The following is a 24,129-nucleotide window of genomic DNA, read 5'->3' as shown; positions in this document are numbered from 1 at the left end:
AGTGCTTCTTGCTCTGTCAAATGTGTAAACACTTCAAATATGTGTCTAGTGACAACTTTCTGTTTTCTGTTTTTTTTGGCTGGATATATCTTGCTTTTATGAAACAGATAAATTCCTGAAAAACTGTAAAAATTCATTTTCTGTGAGTTGCATTTATTCCTCTGATTTCATTACATTATATTTTGGGAGGCTTATTTTCATTCCTAATTGATCCTCATTTGACCTGGCTCCTAACATTGTTGCTTTAAATTGAGAGTTAGCAGCCTCTCTGCCTCTCTGGGTATTAGCGAATGGGGACAGTTTAAGAGATGGTACAGACTTAGATTCGAAGTGAGATGGCCTATTCTTTGATGGACGTGGTCCAGAGCTCCTGGCTCTCCTGTTGTCCCCGTCACACTCACGTTCCCTTCTTCTACTGCTCAGAGTTGGAGTCGGGGAGCCCTCTGAAGAGGACCTGAACGAACACCGCTGGCTGTACTTCAGGTGACACGAGGCCATCCTCAGAAACCAATTAACCAGGCCTGGCTTTTCTCCTCTTTCTAACCTGAGATGTTTCTCTTTGTGCTGTTTGTCTCTTTCTGCCTTCCTATGTGCACCAATCCTCTACCCCTTCTGGCAAAGGAGCGAGAGGTCAGGGTCAAGTCTAAGCATTTTCCAGCCACTTTCTGGGCTGATGGACATGTCAGTGTTCCTGAATTTCTGTCCCAATTCCTCGCATCTTGGACACTGTGTCAGCACCAAAGCCGGAGTTGGCAAGTGTCTCCCTTCTTGTACAGCTAAGCTTAGTGTTAAAAGCAACCCATTTCCAGAGCCACAGATATTTTTTCCACAAAATTGTGCTTATGATCTAGTAAACAAAGCTTTTAACTCATAAAAAGAACTACAATTTTACATTTCAGCCATGATGGGGTATAGCTCACACCATTAATTAAGCATCCATGCTGTTTTAGTTTTTTTGTACGTATTTGTATATGTGTACCTTATCGTGGTGTATCAGAAGATATAAAAATCAGATTCTTTTAAAACTAGAAGGTATTAAAGACTTTTCTAATGCAATTTGTTTCTCAGTATCCATCCAAGTTTATGATTTGATTATGCCTCTGAGTGGCAATGTTGGGCAATCAGAGTAAAGACTTTAATGTTTCTTCTTTCCTTTCTGTATTTCTAATTGGCAAACTTTCTTCCTGATCTGATTCTCAGTGCTGGGAGATAAATCAAATGCAAAATAGGCTTGACTCTCTTCTTGGCATTGTGAACATATTCACTCTCTGAGGACAGTGGTAAAAACAGTGCAACCTGTCATGAGGCATGGATCTTGAGATATCACCAGGCTCTGGATATATACTGTAATGCCATGCATGTGATTAATTGAAGCATTTGAGTTGTCAGGTTCACACTTTTTTCTTCTACTGTTTAAAACACACACAGGCTTATTACATTAGTTCATTTTTGGAGACCCAAATTTAAGTACAAGTGAAGTTGCAGAGGATACCCTTTCCTTTGAAGTATCCTCCCTTCAGGAAGGAAGGTCCTTCAGGCAAAGTGTAAATTATCACACTTGGGACATGAGAAAATTCAGATTCTGAACTAGTGTTCAAGGTTTTATATGCAGGTGTGTGTCTCATATTCCTCAAATTATTTAGGACTCAGGTACTCAAATTTTTAAAAACTTGATGATTATAGTAGAACAGTTCCAAAATTTGTGAGATTTCCTGGCACTTTATATGGTGGTTAATCAAAACGTACATATACCAAAAGGGAAATCAGTCATTTTCCTTCTGTATTTATTCATTCCAGAATGGGCACATCAATCTGATCACTATATTTTCTCATTTAGTGTGGTATTTCCACATTTATCTCATTCCTAATGAAAATAAGGATAATTTAGTTCATTCTGGAAGAAAAGACTGTTCTATGTGCTCTGATGAGCAGAACCCTAAGGCATCAGGGGAATGCTAAAATGTGATGTATCAAAACTGTGTAAAAACTTGCAGCTTTATACTAGATCAAAAGCATTATAGCAGATCAGAAGAGAAATACATATTGTGGACAGTTGCCTGAAACTAGGAATTTCAGAAATTAAGGGGACCCCGAGTCTTCTGAGGCATTATACTTAAAATACTGTACCTGGTCGTTCTTTTCTTTTGTTTTAATTGAATTAATTACAATTTTATATGCTTCTCAGTATTCCAGGTAATTGATGCCTTCTTTTTTTTTTGAGGAACATTATGTTTACTAGACTTCCACCATTACCAAGTACCCCCCCCACAAACCCCATTACAGTCACTGTCCATCAGCGTAGTAAGATGCTGTAGAATCACTACTTGTCTTCTCTGTGTTGCACAGCCCTCCCTGTACCCCCCCACATTATACATGCTAATCGTAATGCCCCCCTTTCTTTTTCCCCACCCTTATCCCTCCCTTCCCACGCATCCTCCCCAGTCCCTTTCCCTTTGGTAACTGTTAGTCCATTCATGGGTTCTGTGATTCTGCTGCTGTTTTGTTCCTTCAGTTTTTCTTTGTTCTTATACTCCACATATGAGTGAAATCATTTGGTACTTGTCTTTCTCTGCCTGCCTTATTTCACTGAGCATAATACCCTCTAGCTCCATCCATGTTGTTGCAAAAGGTAGGATTTGTTTTCTTCTGATGGCTGAATAATATTCCATTGTGTATATGTACCACATCTTCTTTATCCATTCATCTACTGATGGACACTTAGGTTGCTTCCATATCTTGGCTATTGTAAACAGTGCTGTGATAAACATAGGGGTGCATCTGTCTTTTTCAAACTGGGCTGCTGCATTCTTAGGGTAAATTCCTAGAAGTGGAATTCCTGGGTCAAATAGTATTTCTATTTTGAGCTATTTGAGGAACCTCCATATTGCTTTCCACAAGGGTTGAACTAATTTACATTCCCACCAGCAGTGTAGGAGCGTTCCCCTTTCTCCACAACCTCGCCAACATTTGTTGTTGTTTGTCTTTTGGATGGTGTGGATCCTTACTGGTGTGAGGTGATATCTCATTGTGGTTTTAATTTGCATTTCTCTGATGACAAGCGATGTGGAGTATCTTTTCATGTGTCTGTTGGCCATCTGAATTTCTTCTTTAGAGAACTGTCTGTTCAGCTCCTCTGACCATTTTTTAATTGGAATTTTTGCTTTTTGTTTGTTGAGGTGCATGAGCTCTTTATATATTTTGGATGGCAACCCTTTATCAGATCTGTCATTCATGAATATATTCTCCCATACTGTAGGATGCCTTTTTGTTCTATTGATGTTGTCTTTTGCTGTACAGAAGCTTTTCAGCTTGATATAGTCCCACTTGTTCATTTATGCTTTTGTTTCCCTTGCCCGGGGAGATATGTTCATGAAGAAGTCGCTCATGTTTATGTCCAAGATATTTTTGCCTATGTTTTTTTCTAAGAGTTTTATAGTTTCATGACTTACATTCAGGTCTTTGATCCATTTTGAATTTATTTTTGTGTATGGGGAGAGACAGTGGTCCAGTTTCATTCTCTTACATGTAGCTGTCCAGTTTTGCCAGCACCAACTGTTGAAGAGGCTGTCATTTCCCCATTGTATGTCCATGGCTCCTTTATCATATATTAATTGACCATATATGTCTGGGTTAATGTCTGGAGTCTCTATTCTGTTCCACTGGTCTGTGGCTCTGTTCTTGTGCCAGTACCAAATTGTCTTGATTACTGTGGCATTGTAGTAGAGCTTGAAGTTGGGGAGTGAGATCCCCTCCCACTTTATTCTTCCTTCTCAGGGTTGCTTTAGCTATTCGGGGTCTTTGGTGTTTCCACATGAATTTTTGAACTATTTGTTCCAGTTTGTTGAAGAATGCTGTTGGTAATTTGATAGGGATTGCATCCAATCTGTATATTGCTTTGGGCAGGATGGCCATTTTGACGATATTAATTCTTCCTAGCCAAGAGCATGGGATGAGTTTCCATTTGTTAGTGTCCTCTTTAATTTCTCTTAAGGGTGTCTTATAGTTCTCAGGGTATAGGTCTTTCAGTTCCGTGGTTAGGTTTTTTCCTAGGTATTTTATTCTTTTTGCTGCAATTGTAAATGGAATTGTTTTCCTGATATTTCTTTCTATTAGTTCATTGTTAGTGTACAGGAAAGCCACAGATTTCTGGGTGTTAATTTTGTATCCTGCAACTTTGCTGTATTCCAGTATAAGTTCTAGTAGTTTTGGAGTGGAGTCTTTAGGGTTTTTTATGTATAATATCATGTCATCTGCAAATAGTGACAGTTTGACTTCTTCTTTACCAATCTAGATTCCATTTATTTCTTTGTCTTGTCTAATTACTGTGGCTAGGACGTCCAGTACTATGTTGAATAAAAGTGGGGAGAGTGGGCATCCCTGTCTTTTTCCCAATCTTAGAGGAAAAGCTATCAGCTTCTTGCTGTTTAGTATGATGTTGGCTATGGGTTTATCATATATGGCCTTTATTATGTTGAGGTACTTGCCCTCTATACCCATTTTATTGAGAGTTTTTATCATGAATGGATTTTGAATTTTGTCGACTGCTTTTTCCGCATCTATGGAGATGATCATGTGGCTTTTGTCCTTCTGTTTGTTGATGTGGTGGATGATGTTGATGGATTTTCGAATGTTGTACCATCCTTGCATTCCTGGGGTGAATCCCACTTGGTTGTGGTGTATGATCCTCTTGATGTATTTTTGAATTCGATTTGCTAATATTTTGTTGAGTATTTTTGCATCTATGTTCATCAGGGATATTGGTCTGTAGTTTTCTTTTTTGGTTGGGTCTTTGCCTGGTTTTGGTATTAGGGTGATGTTGTCTTCATAGAGTGAGTTTGGGAGTATTCCCTCCTCTTCTATTTTTTGGAAAACTTTAAGGAGTATGGGTATTATGTCTTCTCTGTATGTCTGATAAAATTCTGAGGTAAATCCATCTAGCCCAGAGTTTTGTTCTTGGGTAGTTTTTTGATTACCGCTTCAATTTTGTTGCTGGTAATTGGTCTGTTTAGATTTTCTGTTTCTTCCTTGGTCAGTCTCGGAAGGTTGTATTTTTCTAGGAAGTTGTCCATTTCTTCTAAGTTTTCCAGCTTGTTAGCATATAGGTTTTCATAGAAGTCTCTAATAATTCTTGGTATTTCTATGGAGTCCGTCGTGATTTTTCCTTTCTCGTTTCTGATTCTGTTTATGTGTGTTGATTCTCTTTTTCTCTTAATAAGTCTGGCTAGAGGCTTATCTATTTTGTTTATTTTCTCAAAGAACCAGCTCTTGGTTTTACTGATTTTTTCTGTTGTTTTATTCTTCTGAATTTTATTTATTTCTTGTCTTATCTTTATTATGTCCTTCCTTCTGCTGACTGTAGGCCTCATTTGTTCTTCTTTTTCCAATTTAGATAATTGTGACTTTATACTATTCATTTGGGATTGTTCCTCCTTCTTTAAATATGCCTGGATTGTTGTATACTTTCCTCTTAAGACTGCTTTCACTGCGTCCCACAGACGTTGGGGCTTTGTGTTGTTGTCATTTGTTTCCGTATATTTCTTGATCTCTATTTTAATTTGGTCATTGATCCTCTGATTATTTAGGAGCATGTTGTTAAGCCTCCATGTGTTTGTGAGCCTTTTTGCTTTCTTTGTACAATTTATTACTAGTTTTGTACCTTTGTGGTCGGAAAAGTTGGTTGGTAGAATTTCAGTCATTTGGAATTTACTGAGGCTCTTTTTGTGGCCTAGTATGTGGTATATTCTGGAGAATGTTCCACGTGCACTTGAGAAGAATGTGTATCCTCTTGCTTTTGGATGTAGAGTTGTATAGGTGTCTGTTAGGTCCATCTGTTCTTGTGTGTTGTTCAGTGCCTCTGTGTCCTTACTCATTTTCTGTGTGGTGGATCTATTCTTTGAGTGAGTGGTGTGTTGAAGTATCCTAAAATGAATGCATTGTATTCTATTTCCTCCTTTAATTCTGTGTTTGTTTCACATATGCTAGTGGTCCTACATTGGGTGCATATGTATTTATAATGGTTATATCCTTTTGTTGGACTGACCCCTTTATCGTTATGTAATGTCTTTCTTTATCTCTTGTTACTTTCTTTGTTTTGAAGTCTATTTTGTCTGATACTAGTACTGCAACACCTGCTTTTTTCTCCTTGTTGTTTGCATGAAGTATCTTTTTTTTCATCCCTTGACTTTTAGTCTGTGCATGTCTTTGTGTTTGAGGTGAGTGTCTTGTAAGCAGCATATAGGTGGGTCTTCCTTTTTTATCCATTATCTTACTCTGTGTCTTTTGATTGGTGCATTCAGTCCATTTTCATTTAGGGTAATTATTGAAAGATATGTACTTATTGCCATTGCAGGCTTTAGATTCGTGGTTACCAAAGGTTCAGGGTTACCTTCTTTACTACCTTACTGTCTAACTTAACTCACTTATTGAGCTATTATAAACGCAACCTGGTAATTATTTCTCTCCCTTTTTATTCCTTCTCCTCCATTCTTCATATGTTAGGTGTTTTGTTTGGTGCTCTTTTTAGGAGTGCTCCCAACTAGAGCAGTCCCTCTAAAATACCCTGTAGAGGTGGTTTGTGGGAGGCAAATTCCCTCAACTTTTGCTTGTCTGGGAATTGTTTAATCCTTCCTTCATATTTAAATTATAATTGTGCTGGGTACAGTGTCCTTTGTTCAAGGCCCTTCTGTTTCATTGCATTAAATATATCATGCCATTCTCTTCTGGCCTGTAAGGTTTCTGTTGAGAAGTCTGGTGATAGCCTGATGGGTTTTCCTTTGTAGGTGACGTTTTTTCTCTCTCTGGCTGCCTTTAATACTCTGTCCTTGTCCTTGATCTTTGCCGTTTTAATTATTATGTGTCTTGGTGTTGTCCTCTTTGGGTCCTTTCTGTTGGGAGTTCTGTGTACTTCCGTAGTCTGAGCAACTATTTCCTCCCCCAGTTTGGAGATGTTCTCAGCAATTATTTCTTCAAAGGCAGTTTCTATCTCTTTTTCTCTCTTCTTCTTCTTCTGGTACCCCTATAATGCAGATATTGTTCCTTTTGGATTGGTCACACAGTTCTCTTAATATTGTTTCATTCCTGGAGATCCTTTTATCTCTCTCTGCATCAGCTTCTATGCATTCCTGTTCTCTGGTTTCTGTTCCATCATTGGCCTCTTGCATGTTATCCATTCTGCTTATAAATGCCTCCAGAGATTGCTTCACTTATGTAATCTCCCTCCAGAAGTCATCCCTTCGCTCTTGTATATTTATCTGCATCTCCGTCAGCATGTTTATGATTTTTATTTTGAATTCTTTTTCAGGAAGACTGGTTAGGTCTATCTCCTCAGGTGTTGTCTCTGTAATTTTTGTCTGTCTTAGATTCTGCCTTTTCATGGCGATAGAGATAGTTTGCGGAGCTGGGGTGAGTGACGGCTGGGAGAACGTCCCTTCTTGCTCATTTGTGGCCTTCTCCTGGGAGAACAGTGACCTCTAATGGCTTGTGCTGGGTAGCTGCACGCAGACAGGGCCTCTGATTCCTGCCTGGCCGCTATGGAGTTTAGCTCCGCAGTTGCTTTGGGCGTGGCCTGCCTTGGGCTGCTGCTCCAATATGGTGGAGCTGTGTCGGAGGGGAAATGGCCGGGAGGCTGTTTATCTCCGTGAGGGACTTCTGAGCCGTCCTGCTGCACAGGGGGTTAGGGTGCCTAGATTTCCCCAGGATTCCCAGCTGCTGGGCTTAGTGTCCCGGTATGCTTCAGTCCAGCTGTGGGGTCCCTGTCCCTTTAAGACTTTCAAAAATCTCTCGCTTTTCTTTGTCTGCTGGGCACCGGCTGCGGGGACCCACTCATAGGTCTTACTGTCCTGTTTCCCTAGTTTCTAGCACCCCACGCACGCACTGTGTGTCTGCGCTCTGGTGCGGATGGCTAGGGCTGGGTGTTTAGCAGTCCTGGGCTCCCTCTCCCTCCCTGCTCCAACTCCTTTCCTCCTGCCTGGAGCTGGGGTGAGGGGCTCCTGGGTCCTGCCAGGCCGCGGCTTGTATCTTACCCCCTTTGTGAGGCACTGGGTTCTCGCAGGTGTGGATGTAGTCTGGCTGTTGTCCTGTGTCTTCTGGTCTCTCTTTTAGGGAGAGTTGTATTTGTTGTATTTTCAAAAATATATGTGGTTTTGGGAGGAGATTTCTTCTGCTCTACTCATGCTGCCATCTTGGGTCCACCTCTCTCTCCATTGTTTTAAGCAAGCAGTTCAAGCAAAGTTTTACTTAATATTTATGGTACTTGGGTTGTGTGTCCATAGGATCCCCCTGGAATCTTGGGTGTTATCATTGCAAAGGCAAAAGGTAGCAGAAAATTGTCATTTTTTAGTAGAGGAAAAGATGATGTTAGAGAGACTTGGGTAGAATTAGTACTTTTTAGAATCTGTCCAATTTGGTAGCTGCTAGCCACATGTGGCCATTTAAATTAATTGATTTAAACTAAATAAAATTTGAAATGCAGCTCCTCAGTCACACTAGCCCCATTTCAGGTGCTCAGGGGCCACATGTGGCTAGTGGCTACCACATTGGACAGGGCTGATATAGAACACTGCCATCACTGTAGAAAGTTCTGTTTGACAGTGTGAATCTAGAATCACTCTCAAGTTTTCCCAAACAAAATGGTGAGCATCATGAGTTTGGGATGAGGTTGGGTGGCCCTAATTTCATGATTTTATCAAGTTAGTCCAACATTTTGCATTTCAGTGTTTTGAATTCTGGCCACAGGGGCTCAGGGTAAATAGATTAGCTCCACTGATGATGTCAGAACTTGGATGAAAATAGTCAACACATAGTCTTTATAAGCAGTTCTGGTTACACAGGATTAATTTTATTCTTTATAAACAGTATTTTTTTTCCTCCTGGTAGAGATTAGTTAAGAAAACAGAGGGAGAAGAAACTAAATTTCATTTGGCAGCTTTTACCATTTATAACTATTTTCTTCATCATAAAAGGGGACATACTTAAGCCTTTTCTCCTACCTGTAGGCTTCCTATTTTATCTAGGCTGATAAAGTAAATTTGTTTTGTCTTTATTGATATGGAAGCCATTTACAAAGATTCATACACCTAGTTCAAAAATGGTGGAACAGAAAGGAGAGAGCAGTAGTGGCAGACTGGAACTGTCACATTCTTGGCCATACTGCAGTCCATGCCCTTCAGATCACATAAGGTCGTTGCTCCTGTCCCCACAGTAGCCCTCTCTGGTTTGGCTAAGGGCTGTCATGTCACCTGGCATTCTGGTAGGCTGTCTGAGAGATACTGGGGTGACTGTCATTCTGCCTTTCTGAGTCTGCACTAGGGATCTCATCAAAGCAAATCTGTCTGCCATGAAGTGGCTTTGTGCTGCTGTAGAATCCACAGAGCAAGGCCTGATGTTGGATTCCGACCTGGCTGACAAAGTCTCCATATAGAGGACTTTTCTCTATGTGATGTACATTAGGAGACTCTGAAACAGGTGGGGGGGTCAAGATCAACAGCTAGGAATTCAATATGTGACTACTCTTCTAACACAGGTATGTTTGGGAACACCGGGTGCACTGAGGCTCTGGTGTAACCTTTTGTCAGCCCTGGGACCCCTGAATTTGATGGATTTCATGTCCAAAGATCTCTGAGATTTGTTGCTTGGAGGGCCCCAGATAATGTCCAGTTATGAGGACAAGACTCCAGCCCTCAGAAACTCCTGCCTGGAAGCAGCCTCTAGACACATAGCAAAGTCTGTCTCATTCTCTACAAAGATCCCATAAAACCGCAGGCCTGTTGGGAGGAAATCTGGTATTAGGTACACCACAGGTTTTAACTAAGTGCTCAGAACAGTGTGTGGCATAGTAGGCACTCAGCAAAATTTGCTGAATGCATGAATTCACCTTATGGTTTTAAACTTTGCCTTTGGCAAAATGGTGGGGGTAACTGTTTCCTTTCCTTCTATAAGCCCCTCTTTCTATGGACACATTGGGTTAGTGCTTGACAAGCCAGGTCGGAATCCAACATCAGGCCTCTTCTGTGTGGAGACAGGGTAGAGGTTGGCTTTGAGAGGGTGGGTACATCTGTGTTGTCTTCTATTCCCCTTTTCCACTGGTCTCTTCTCAAGGAATAGCCTGGGCATCATAGGTGGGGACAAGGGAGGGAGAGGAGGTGTCTGACTTGGCACGTTACTAAGCCAAGACAACTACCTAGGGCTTTCATGGAATTTGTTATAAGTGGGTTTTGCCGCCTTGCTTTTTCTTTTGGTGTTCAGTTGATCTCAGATGTGTCAGTTTTCAGGTCATCTCTGCCGTGGGAGGATGTGGGAGCACGAGCATAAAAAGTTAATGCTATGTATGCTGAAATATTTAGGGGAAGTGTACTGCTGTCTGCAATTTTATTTGAACTCATCTAAAAAGTAAGATGTATGATAGAGAGATGGAGAGATATGTAATAAAGAAGATACACCAAAATGTTAGTGGTAGAATCTAGTTGGTGGGTATACAGGGGTTCACTATAAATTCTTTCAACACTTCTCTGGATAGATGACAAAATTTCATAACAAAAATTTAGGGAAATAAAATCAGGTCAGGGCAAAAGTGAGGAAGCAACAGAGAGGAAAAGGCCTGGTGCAGTGGGACCCACCTCTTGATAACTGGGACCATCTGGTGCGGGAGGAAGATGGACAGTTGCCAGCTCATGCTGTTGCCTAGAGGCCTTGCTTAGGATATAAGCACACAGGATTTATTGTCCCTCCTACTCCCAGGGACCTGGCGTGGTATACAAGCTCTTTCTCATGTCTTTTGCATGACAGTCTTCCTCTTCTTTTAGTTAACTACTCCTTCAGCTTTGGGAAGATGATCAGCCTCTTGGCTACTTCCAGTCAGCATGGCTGCCATGGTCTAAGCTAATCCTCTGTGTTTCTCCTTGTCTTTCTCCCTGGTAATTTACAGAGTTGGTGTTGATCCAGATCAAGACCCACCACCCAACAATGACAGCTTTCAAGTCTTACAAGGGGTAAGTCACAAGAGATGCTTCTTTCCAGGGAAGACATTATTAAAAATAGCTAAAATTTATCAAGCATTTACTATATGCCAAGCCCTTAATATGAATTGCCTCATTGTGATCATGACAACAGCCTTATGAGGTAGGTACAGTTATCTCCATTTTACAGATTAGAAGCTAAAATTTGAGAGCTTAAGTGAGCCATCTAAGGTTGGAGGATTAGAAAGTGGTGGAGCTATGATTTGACCGTAGAGTCTAAGTTCTTGAACAACATATTAAGTGGGTGGGTCAGCCAGAAAGAGTGTTTAAACTAAGTCCCCGACTCCCTACTTTCCAAGAATGGCTAAATTGGATACAATGATGATTGGGTCACTGGAAATGGTTTGGAGTCTCTCAGTGGTACAGGGGAAGGAGAAGGATGTAATCCAACTCTCCAGCCCAGGGAATTTGAGGAAGAGAGGAGGGTTACTGGGGGCTCGCAGGGCCTGGGACACTACAACTCTGGGAGTTACCCTCCAGCCCAGCTGTGGCAGAGCAGCAGCCCTCACCCCCATAGGAGCTGAAGGTCACCACAAGGCTGACAGTCAGGGCTTGGGCAGGGTGGTGGCAGCGATGACAGACAGCCTGCTACAGAGTGCTAGGGAGGGGAGCTGTAGAGACCATGAGTGAAGAGCCCTCTGGCAGTGTCTAGTGTGATAGGAGGAACTTATGGGGGAGGCACGGGCTGGCCTGTGCTTTTGCCATCTGCCCCAGGTACTGTTGCTGTATAACAGCTTGCCCTAAACATAGGAAGGTGAACAACAGTTTTTCATACCAATGGATCCTCTGGGTCAGGAATTGAAAGGGCATATCAGGGAAAGCCTGCCTTTGCTACATGTAGAAAGCTGCAGGTAACCCGACAGCAGAGGGGCTGGAGTCATCCAAAGGCTCATGCACTCATGTGTCTGGCACCTGGGTTGGGATTCTCCAAGACTAGGACAGCCAACTCAGGGCCCACACATGGCTTCCCTCTGGGCCTCAGGGTATTGCACTGCTTAGATGATGACTCAAAGTTCCTAAAGGCAGCATCCCTGCAAGCGAGGTGGAAGCTACCTTGCCTTTTCTGACCTCTCGTTGGTGTTCTCACAGTGTCACTTCTGTGACTTTGTTTGGTTACAGTGAGTTGCTCAGGTCAGCTCAGATTCAATGGCAGGGGATAGAGACCATCACCTCTGGATGGGTAGAGTGTCAGCGAAGCGGCAGATGCTTTTTAAAGTTGCCATATCACCCTTGTTGTGGGGCTGGTGGAATGATTCTGTCTCTAGGCTCTGCCCCTTCCCCAGACTGGCATTGCCTGGGCAGGCAAGCTGAGTTAGGATGGAGCAGAAATGTGTTAGCAAAGTGTTGTTATTTGGCCTTGGGAGTCAAGAGCTATTTTGTTAGCACTGACTACCCAATGCTGAGCCCAGTGCCTGGCACTCAACAGGGCTTTGATGAGTAGATGGTGGAGCAAGAGACTCAACAGTGCAGTGGAAGTTTTGCTGACCACATGCATGTGTTGTCTGTGAAACAGTGTCAGGTGCTTCTTTTTCCTCCAGTCAGCTTTATTGCACTCATCAGTGCACTTAATCCTAAATGCAGTCTACTTATTTCAAATTCTGTGGGCTCTTCTAAATGATTCCATCTACCAAATCAGATTTTACTAGTCTCACAAACTGTGGTGCTGGGAAGTGCCCAAGGTGGGCCAGTACAGCTTTTATGATTTTTCTTGGAGGGTCAGAGCCTGGTAAGGCATTCTTGGTGTTGCTTTCCCATAAGGGACACAAAGCCATGACCTCTGAAAGTTCTGGACATTTTCAGAAGTTTTCCATGAGCTTTGTTGGAGATGATAATGGTGCTCACTTTAACAGTGCTCCAGAAGACTTTTGAGGTTGTGTCAGAATTGGTCATTGTGCCAGTTGGGAACATGTGGTTTCAATGAGAAGTTCTCTTAGAAAAGTTGCCATTTGGCTCTAGCTTTGATTAAGGACTTTAGAAAACAAGGGTTCAGGAATTGTACACCTGGAAGCTAACTTAGCATATAACAGTTGGGGAGATCTTGAATACACCCTGAGAAAACCTGGGTGAAAAGTGTAACAGATACCTTTGTTTCACTTAAAGGAAAATAATGATTCTGGTAGGTTATGAGCACCCTATCCCAAAGCATCCTCCACAGGACTGCCACCAAGATGATGTAAGAAAAACTGGCTAATTCCAGCCCTTTTGCTGTTTTCTACTGTTCCTGCCTCTGCCTCAGGCCTGAAGCACCTGTAGAAGGAAATGCACGGAACTGTTTGGTTGGTTTCACATAGCTGACCTCACTACACAGCTCGTAAGGACTGTCTGTGGACACACAGGCTTGTAACTGGACTTCGCAAACTTGCCATCACTTTTCCATGGAAATGTTTGAGGAAGCAGTGGGTCCTGAGTGCTAAGGGCTCCGGCAGTGCATTTAGTCCATGCAGTGACAGCTAATATGCGCCCTCTGCCCCAGGTGGGGTGAGCCTCAGAAACCACCCTGGATAGATGGGTCCTGCGGGGCCAACCCAAGAAGGCCCTTTGGGCCAGTTGTGACCGGGCAGGTGGCAACCTTACACTGTCATGCAGAAGGCCCTCAAAGTCGGTTCCACTGGCATTTTGAAAGTCTTTCATGACTGCTGTCAGACTGGGAAAAAAGGGCAAATTTTAAGTGTGGTTCTCCAGGACAGCTTCAGAATGACTCATGCCCTTGTGCATAAAGGGCCTTATTTCTCTAAGTCCTCCTGACCTGACCTTCTTGATCCAGTGAGCCACTATCAGCAGGTCTGGGAATACTCAGTGGTCATGAGAAACAGTAAAATGGAGAAATAAATGGGCTGCTTGTTTTGGGTGAAACTCTGGGTTCTTGCTGTTTCCCCTGAAATGGATCCAGGTCACATGCTCGGTGATGTCATGAAACTGAAATCCTAGGTTGGGAAAGTCCAGATGTTTGTTCCCCATTAGAAAAAAAAAGGCAGTTTTCTTTACCTCGTTTTCTAGATGATCTTCCTAAAAACAAACAAAAAAGTGATATTTGACAGGAAAGCATTTCTTATAATGAGCACAATTTTCCTCACTGTTTCTAGAAGTCCAAGAGTCATGGCTACAGAGCCATAGAATATTAGTTCATGTGGGAGAAGGGAAGGAGCTGTTGGCCGAACTTTTGGCTTTAAGTGAGGGAAGCATAAGAATATTGTGGGCAGACTTCAGCTTCATGTCCCTGGCAGGTCTGACTCATTAGAACAAAACAAAACAAAAAAACTCAGTTGCTTTGTTTCTCCAGAGGTCTTGGTGACTTTGCAACAAAAACAAGCCCAGCTGGAGACAAGCCACCTGAGCCTGGGGTTGGCCTCCTACCCCATTCAAGGGAGGACTTCTGATGCCAGACACAGCTGAGATTTATGTTGGCCAGACATGCAGACACATCATTCCCTTCCTTCCCTGAGTCTACAGAGGAGCGCTCATTAATGAGAGTGCTCTGGAGGAGCTAGGAGCACGAGTCTGAGGTTATCCTGGCTGTCTTATCTCCGCAGGACAAAGTCACAAGCAGGATATTAGTGGAATGTGGAGGAAAGGAAACCACTGTGCTTGCAGTGCCTGCTTGTGTGTGTGTGTGTATGTGCATGCACACATATGTGAAGACTGCAGAGAATCGGGTGTTTACAGTTGCACTGACATGTAACTTTCTGTACAAGTTGGATTTGTTCATTTCTCGCTCCTCCTCTAGTTTTCCTCCAGGCTGATACCCAGGTAAAGGTGAAAGGTTCAAGTAATCTTTACTTTCAACAGTTGAAGTGCCTGTCCTGGAATTACTGCTCTCTGACCCTCTCCCCACCATGGTTTTCTTTTTGTTCTTCTGATGACTTCCCTTGGCTCCTGATTTCTCTTTCTGCTATTCTTTTATTCCTCTTAACAGTTCAAAATTAACATTAATTTATCCATTCATTTAGCAAGTATTAATTGAGCACCTGCTATATTTCAGACATTCTTTCAGGCTCTGGGAATACATCTGCAAATAAGACAGATGGAGCTTCATCCTTAAGGGCTGGGTGACAATGTGATGAAGAGTGAGGTAGAGAGTGAGAGAGGCAAGATCGTGGAGGGCCTTGTCTGCCTTTCCACAAGGGAAGGGGCTCTCCTTGCTGTTCTGTGTGTCCCGTGGACCAGCAATCTGGACATCACCAAAGAGCTCTGTAGAAATGTAGACTCTCAAGCCTCACCTAGACCCACTGAATCAGAATTTCCTTTTAACAGGGTTCCTGGGAGGGTTGTGTGCACCTTATAATTTGAGAAGCCCTGGGTAGGCAATGTAGAGCCCTTGATTCCCTGTTTTTAAACCCTGTTATTACCCGCTTCTGAGAATTTTAGCCCCATCATCCCAGGGACATGAAAAAGGCCCAAATTGGGTGGCATCTCTTACTTACTCTTTTCTCCACATTAGTTTTCTATGGTTGCTATAAGGAATTACAGCAAACGTAGTGGTTTAGAACAACACAGTCTTAGAGTTCTGTAGGTGGAAAGTGTAGTGGGCTCTGCTGGTTTCTGTTTCAGATCTCTCAAGGCTAAAATCAAAGTGTCTGTGAGATGGGGCTCTAGGGAAGAAGCCTTCCATGCTCATTCAGGTTGTTGGTAGAATTCAGTGCCATGTGGTTGTAGGACTGAGGCCCCATTTCCTTGCTGGCTATTGTCCCAGGATCAAGCTCAACAACTAGGAGCATCCACATTTCCTGGCCCTTGGCCCCCTCCCGTCTTCAAAGCCAGCAGCAGTGGGGCTAGTCCCTGTCTCTTACACTGCATCTCTCTGACTTTTGTGCCCTGCTCGTCCACTTTTAGGGGCCCATGTGATTACATTGGGCCCACCTGGAAAACCTGAAGTCCATCTGCAAAGCCCCTTTTGCCATATAACCATAATATACTCACAGGCTCCAGGGATTTGGATGTAGATTTTTTAGGGGGAAGGGGGAGCAGTAGTCTGTTCTATCTCTGAAAAAAAAAACAAGCTGTTCTCATTATTGTAATGGCCTTAACTTTAAAAAATATATCTTTCAGTAATAAGAACAGGATGAAATATAACTCTCCCCCAAAATCATTATTCATTAATTCTAGAAAAGTTAATTCAAATAGCCACTCTCAGTTCTTTAGTTTGCTTTTTCTTCATCACCTGTGTACCATATATGTATCTTGTCTGTTACCCACTCTGGAAATGTGCTTATTGAGGGACAGGTGCTGGGTCTCATTCCTCTTTGTGTTTCCAGCACCCAGTATGGTGTGTAGCACATAGTAGGTGCTTAATGAATACAGAAGAAGTAGATATTGATTGTTATATGCTCAAAAAATGATGATAAACAGAGTTATTGATAATTATTTTCTTGAAGGGGTATCTCTATTAATAATGTTGTTAATACATAATACAAATAATGTTTGCTATCTTGATCTGGGAGATGGTTACATGAGTATATACAGAAGTCAAAATTTATCAAACTGTACACTAATATTTGTGCATCTTACTGTATGCACCTGTCTTGCCAATGGGTTTCAGCCCATGCAAGTTCACTATGGATTCAGTGTGACCAAATAAATGATAGTAAAATGTTCTTGGGGTGAAAGTTTTATACCCAACTTTATTTCCACAGTGGCAGGTCAATCACTAAAATCTCATTCACTCAGAGTGAATCTGCACACAGCAAGATGGTCTCTGCCTCTGAGCCTCTTGGCCTGCACAGCTGTCCTCTGGGCCTCTCGGCCTGCACAGCCATCCTCTGGGTCACTTTACCCTCACAGGTGTCCTCTGGACCTCTGTCCTTGGTGCTGCTACCACTGTAGCCTCTGCTCTGCTCTCCTGCAGCCTTGCAGCTGTGCCACCATGTTGCCAGGAGCACTGGGCAGGGATCCTTATATAGAGTCAGTAATGACATATTGCCCACATGTGTGTAGTGAGCTAGCCAACCAGAGCCAGGTGAGAACCCTGGCCTCAGAAACCTTTATTTTACCCACATTTCACCCCTCCAAGATTCTCGCCTCTCAGTCTATGTGCCCTCAATACTCTGTAATGGTCCCTGTGCAAGGAAGCTGGAACATTGTAACCAAATTCCATAATCTACAACACTATAAAAATAACAAAAATTACAACAAATTATAATAACCCTCAAGCCTGAGGAGATCCATTGCTACTCAAACAAGTTAACCAAAAGGACCATGGGTGGGCTTTACAATACCCATCTTCTCCAGCCTCTCCAGCAAAAAGTCTTGCAGACACACAGGCCAATCTTGTTGCTTTATCTCTGTCTTCTGCGTCTTCCTCAGCAGGCAGAACCACTGCTCTGGTCTCAATCACCACAGCTCCAGTCCAATTTCTTCCTGTCTGCCCCTGCCTTTTTGAACCAACCAACATCTGGGTCCTCGTGACCTTCACGGGGCCCTTTAAATTCTTCCTTCGAGAAGCAGACCATATTTCCTTTTGTGCTTGAGCCTGAGGATAGAAGCAAAGCATGGAATGCTCCACAACCTGAGGAGGGGGCTGCACCTCTCCTGAAAGAACCCACAGTTGCCAGATCCTTCTGGCTTTACACCAGCTTTCAACCAGGTGAGGTCTCAACCAAGGAGGGGCCAATGCCTCTGGCACCAGCAGGGTCTCCATTCCCCACCTGTTCATCAAACCTCCACTCCTCCATTTCTGGGGCTGATGGCTCCACTACATTCTTCTCTTGCCCCACGGCACCTGGCAGCCTGTACTCCCATACTGCTGCTTCTTGGGCCGCTGCTCCTTCTCATGCTGCTTCCACTCAGGCCACAGCACTTCATAGTAATGCCGTTTCAGTCATCTTTCTCTTGTGGTGGACCCCAGTCCTCCACTCCTTCACAGTACCACATGTCCACAGGGCACACTCAAATGTCTCCCCATCCATAGGTGCAGCCTGCTGAAACACTCCTTCCATGAGAGCAACCTGTTCTTTTTCCTTGTTCACCAATGAATCCTGCCAACTATGCCAATTGTCCTGCCAATTGGTTTCAGCCCCAGGCAAGTTCACTATGGATTCAGTGTGACCAAAGAAATGACAGTAGTACGTTCCTGGGGTGAAAGGGTTATACCCAACTTTACTTCCATGGTGGCAGGTCAATCACTAAAATCGCATCCACTCATAGCGAATCTGCATGCAGCAAGTCGGTCTCTGCCTCTGGGTGTCTCAGCCCACACAGCCATCCTCTGGGCCTCTGTCCTCGGTGCTGCCACCACTCCAGCCTCTGTGCTGCTCTCCTGTAGCCTTGCAGCCATGCCACTGTGTCACCCAGAGCACTGGGCAGAGCTCTTTATATAGAGTCAGTAATGACATATTGCCCACACGTGTGTAGTGAGCTAGTGAGAATCCTGGCCATAGGAACTTTCATTTTATCCACAGTACCACAATATTTAAGAAAGTATAGTAAAAAGTTTAAAACTCCCTGGTATAACTCATACTAACAGAGAGCAGAATGGTGGTTATGGGGGCTGAGAGGTAGGGGAATTAGGAAGATGTTTTAAGGATACAAACTTGCAACTAGTAGATAAATAAGCCCTGGAGATGTAATGCTCAGCCTAGTGATTATAGTCAACAGTACTGTATTATAAACTACAAAGTTGCTATCTTGCCAATGGGTTTCAGCCCTGGGCAAGTTTGCTATGGATGCAATGTGACCAAAGAAATTGACAGCAAACATTTTTGGGTGAAAGGGTTATACCCAACTTTATTCCCAGGTGGCAGGTCAGTCACTAAAATCCTGTTCACTCAGAGCGAGTCTGCATGCAGCAAGCCAGTCTCTGCCTCTGGGCCCTTCTGCCTGCACAGCCATCCTCTGGGCCCCTCTACCCGCACAGCCATCCTCTGGGCCTCTCTGTCCTCACAGTCATCCCACACACCATCCTCTGGGCCTCTGCCTGCACAGCCATCCCACACAGCCATCCTCTGGGCCTCTGTCCTCGGCACTGCCACCACTCCAGCCTCTGCTCTGCTCTCCTGCAGCCTTGCAGCTGTGCCACTGTGTCATGCCCAGAGCACTGGGTGGAGCTCTTTATATAGAGTCAACAGCCATGTATTGCCCACAGGTGTGCAGTGAGCTAGTCAACCAGGGCCAGGTGAGAATCCTGTCCACAGGAACACTCAATTTATCCACACTCCACCCCTCCAGGATTCTCTCCTCTCAATCTATGTACCCTTAGTGCTCTGCAATGGTCCCTGTGCAAGGAAGCTCAAACATTGTTCTCCAGCCTCTCCAGCAAAATGTCTTGCAGACACACAGGCTGGACTGTGGCTCTGTCTCTGACCTCTGCCTCTTTAGTCTTAATGGCTTAAACTGCTATACTGGTTTCAGTTGTTGCCATAGCTCCAGTAAGATCCTATTTGGCTTCCCATCTAATTTCCTTCCATCTACTCCTGCCCAGACTAAATCAACCCACATCTGAGTCCTTGTAACCTTCATGGGGCCCCTTAAATTCTTCTTGTGAGTCACCTCGCATTTTGTAATTGCTGCCTCAAGGCAGGCTGCACTGTCAGGGAATACAGCTTTCCCATCTCTGATCTCGACAGAACAATTCCATCCACCCCTAAGTCCACAGATGCAGGAGCCAAGCTGATATTGACTGGGAGGGCTTCTGCCTAAACTGGGAGCCCAAATCCACCAGCTCAGCCTGAGTATAGGGGTGGACCATAGAGTGCTCCTCTCCTTGGGGAACTTTCAGCTGCTAGGTCTTTATTTTCTTTACAACCACTGGGCGTGCTTCCAATACAGGAGGTGCCAGTGCCTCCAGCACCACCCGTTCATCCTTCCCCAGCTCCTCCATTTCTGGAGCTGATGGCACCTTTCTCTCCACTCCCCCAAGTGCCTCGCAACAATTCTAGCTCAGTCTTCAGAAGCTCTCTTAGCTTCATCTCAATGCTTCACAGCTGACGTTCTCGTGCCACCTCCGCCTGTGCTTCTCTCAGGAGTTCGTCTTTTTCCTTGATGGCCTCTACCTCCTTCAGAACACCTGGCAGCACTGCCATCTTGTCTCTAATGGCACCTTGCTGCAGGTGCTCTCGTGCTGCCTCCTCCCACACAATGCCATCTCCTTCCTCAGGGAATCCACAGAAGTCTGCAGCTCATGTTCTTGTGCCACCATTTCTTGGGTCTCCTCTGTAGACCTTTTTAAGACTGTGAGAAGCAGCCAACCCACAGTCCCCGCTGCCTCATGGGCACTCTTTTTCTCAAAGGATTTACTTACTCTACCAAGGGCCACCCCTACTGCCTCAGGTGTCACCTCCACTTGCCTCCAGTCCTGGAGTGGGCACCAGTCCGCTGGGAGGCAAGCCATCTCAGACCACATACCCATTGGAGGACAATGCACTGTTTCCCCATTCACAGGGGAAGCCCGCTGATGCACCCCTCCAATAAGGGCAGTCTGTCTTTTTCCGTGGTCAACAATGAACCTTGCTGACTTTTGCCAGTTGTCTTGCCAAAGGGTTTCAGCCCCGGGCAAGTTTGCTATGGATTCAGTGTGACCAAAGGAAATGACAGCAAAACGTTCTTGGGGGTGAAAGGGTTATACCCAACTTTATTTCCAGTTGGTGGCAGGTCAGTCACTAGAATCCCATTCACTCAGAGCGAGTCTGCGTGCAACAAGCCAGTGTCTGCCTCTGGGCCCCTCTGTCTGCGCAGCCGTCCTGCACAGTCGTCCTCTGGGCCTCTCTGCCTGCACAGCCATCCCACACAGTCGACCCACATAGCCATCCTCTGGGTCTCTCACAGTCATTCTGCACAGCTGTCCTCTGGGCCTCTGTCCTCAGCACTGCCACCACTCCAGCCTCTGCTCTGCTCTCCTGCAGCCTTGCAGCCCTGCCACCGTGTCACCCCCAGAGCACTGGGTGGAGCTCTTTATATATAGAGTCAACATCCATGTATTGCCCACAGGTGTGCAGTGAGTGAGCTAGTCAGCCAGGGCCAGGTGAGAATCCTAGCCACAGGAACTCTCATTTGAAGCACACTCCGCCCCTCCAGGATTCTCTCCTCTCAATCTATGTGCCCATAGTCCTCTGCAATCATCCCTATGCAAGGAAGTTGGAATATTGTTCTCCAGCTTCTCCAGCAAAATGTCTTGTAGAGACACAGGCCGGACTTGTGGCTCTGTCTCTGACACCTGCCTCTTTGGTCTTAATGGCTGGAACTGCTGCTCTGGTTTCAGCTGTTGTCGTAGCTCCAGTAATATCCTATTTGGCTTCCTGCCTAATTTCCTTCCATCTACTCCTGCCCATATCAAATCAACCCACATCTGTGTCCTTGTAACCTTCATAGGGCCCTGTAAATTCTTCTTGTAACAGGTCTTATTTCTTTCTGGATTCTCATTGCTTCTGCCTCTCTTAAGTCTGCTTCTGTATGTGTCACCTTGTTTATGGGTGGCCCTAAGGGAGGGGAAAGAATGGCCACTAGAGACCCAAAGAGGGATGTAGGAGCAGTTTGAACTACAGTATTTCTCTTCCCAGTAGTGGAAATCTTTTCATCTGGGTTATAATTCTCTGAACTATAGATGGCATGTCTTATGCCTAGCTCTTGTAGCACCTGTTGGAGTTCAGCATATGTCTACCATCTAACAGGAGAGGGTGACAGATCACCTGGATTGGGCCACACAGCACCAAGTGCAGCCGTAAGCCAATCAAGGAGGGAGTGCCCCCTGGGGTCTGATGTGCATTTTGTAATCGCTGCCTCAAGGCAGGCTGCACTGTCAGGGAATACAGCTTTCCCATTTCTGATCCCGACAGAACAATTCCATCCACCCCTAAGTCCCACAGACACAGGAGCTAAGCTGATATTGACTCTGAGGGCTTCTGCCTAAACTGGGAGCCCAAATCCACCAGCTCAGCCTGAGTATAGAGGCGGACCGTAGCATGCTCCATGACCTGGGGAGGGGGCTGCTCCTCTCCTTGGGGAACTTTCAGCTGCTAGGTCTTTATTTTCTTTACAACCACTGGGCGTGCTTTCAATACAGGAGGCGCCAGTGCCTCTGGCACCACCCCTTCATCCTTCTCCAGCTCCTCCATTATCTGGGGTTGATGGCACCTTTCTCTCACCTCCCCCAAGTGCCTCCTCTGCTACAGTGCCTTGCAACAGTGCCAGCTCAGTCTTCAGATTGTCTCTTACATTCAGCTCAATGCTTCACAGCTGATGTTCTCGTGCCACCTCCGCCTGTGCTTCCCTCAAGAGTTCATCTTTTTCCTTGTTGGCCTCTTACTCCTTCAGAACACATGGCCACGCTGCCATCTCATCTCTAATGGCACCTTGCTGCCGGCACTCTCATACTGCCTCCTTCTGCGTCAATGCCATCTCCTTCCTCAGGGAATCCACAGAAGTTTGCAGCTCATGTTCTCATGCTGCCATTTCTTGGGTCTCCTCTGTACACTGTTTTAATGCTGTGAGAAGCAGCCAACCCATAGTTCCTGTTGCTTCCTGGGCACTCTGCTTCTCAAAGCATGTGCTTACTATACCAAGGGCCACCCCTACTGCCTCAGGTGTCACCTCCACTTGCCTCCAGTCTTGGGGTGGGGCCCAGTCCTCTGGGAGGCAAGCCACCTCAGACCACACACCCATTGGGGATGATCCACTGTCTCTCCATTCACAGAGGCAGCCTGCTGAAGCACCCGTCCCATAAGGAAAGCCTGTCTTTTTCCTTGATCAACAATGAATCCTGCCGACTACGCCAATTGTCTTGCCATTGGGTTTCAGTCCTGGGAAAGTTCGCTATGGATTCAGTGTGACCAAAGGAATCGACAGCAAAATGTTCTTGGGGGAGAAATGGTTATACCCAACTTTATTTCCAGGTGGCAGGTCAGTCACTAGAATCCTGTTCACTCAGAACAAGTCTGCATGCAGCAAGCCAGTCTCTGCCTCTGGGCCCCTCTGTCTGCACAGCCATCCTCTGGGCTTCTCTGCACAGCTGTCCTGCTAGCTGTCCTCTGGGTCTCTCTGCACAGTCATCCCTCACAGCTGTCCTCTGGGCCTCTGTCCTTGGCGGTGCCACCACTCCAGCCTCTGCTCTGCTCTCCTGCAGCTGTGCAGCCCTGCCATCATGTCCTGCCTGGAGTACTGGGTGGAGCTCTTTATATAGAGTCAACAGCCATGTATTGCCCACAGGTGTGCAGTGAGCTAGTCAACCAACGCCAGGTGAGAATCCTGGCCACAGGAACTCTCATTTTTTCCACAGTTGCTAAGAGACTAGTTGTTAGCTAATGGTAAGGTGGTAATCATATTGTAATATGTAAATGTATCAAACCAACACATACTGTACCTTGAATGTTACATGTCAATTATATCTCAATTTAAACTTACCCAGAGTCACACAGCAAGGCAATGGGCCAGTCAGGAATAGAGCTTGGATTTCCACCCACATACTCTGTTGAGAAAGCCTGTAATGTTTACACCTACAGCTTTTAGAGTGCTCTGTTGCCTTTGAAACATTTCTTAGAAAAGCTGATCTTGTACACAGCCTTGAAAGATGAATAGGTATTGACCAGGTAGGTGTGTGGGTGGGAGAAGGTGGCAGTATGAAATGGTATTCCAGGTTCTAGAAGCAGCCTGAAGGGGCTCGTGAACCCTCCTAGGGGAGGGACACTCTGAGAGATCAAGACCCCACTTTTTCTGTGGGTGGCACTTGAATGGCAATCCAATGGTCTGATTATACAGCCCAGGAAGGGGGCCTGTGTGTGGAAAACAAAAGTTCCTCTGGCCAGGATCCTCACCTGACTTTAAACTACTTGATGATATAATTGGCCTACTGCTGGGCTAATGCTTCCACACCTGTAGGCAATGAGCTATTACTGACTGAGTCACTATATAAAGAGCTTTGCCCAGTGCTCTGGGTGGAAACAGAGATGGAGGTGGATTACAGACCTGCAGACTGCTGGATGCAGACTTGATTCCAGTGCTTGACCTATCACCTGGAGAGTAAAGCTGGGTATAAATCTTTTACCCCAAGAACATCCTGTTGTCACTTCTTTGTCTCTCCAAATCCATAGTGAGCTTCCCTAGGGCTGAAACCCTCAGGCAAGACAACCTGCCTATTGTAGGATCAGCCTGTGCCCACACTGACCACTGTTCAGCCCTGTACTGCTTGGAGCCC

General features: G+C 44.9%; 1 protein-coding gene across 3 annotated transcripts in view; it reads left to right on the top strand.

The window, feature by feature from the left end:
- SLC9A7 (solute carrier family 9 member A7) overlaps positions 1 to 24,129 on the top strand; it is a 182,757-nt gene that overhangs the window by 139,421 nt on the left and 19,207 nt on the right. For 2 of the 3 annotated variants that reach the window (XM_036907464.2, XM_036907463.2), the window contains exons 13-14: positions 424 to 483; positions 10,922 to 10,985. In XM_036907464.2, coding sequence (XP_036763359.2) covers positions 424 to 483; positions 10,922 to 10,985 — 124 coding nt within the window. The remainder of the gene's footprint in view (positions 1 to 423; positions 484 to 10,921; positions 10,986 to 24,129) is intronic. The other variant, XM_036907465.2, reaches the window with a different exon arrangement.

Source organism: Manis pentadactyla, chromosome X (assembly GCF_030020395.1).
Source record: "Manis pentadactyla isolate mManPen7 chromosome X, mManPen7.hap1, whole genome shotgun sequence".
Taxonomy (NCBI): Eukaryota; Metazoa; Chordata; class Mammalia; order Pholidota; family Manidae; genus Manis; species Manis pentadactyla.
This window is presented reverse-complemented; position numbering and strand designations above follow the sequence as displayed.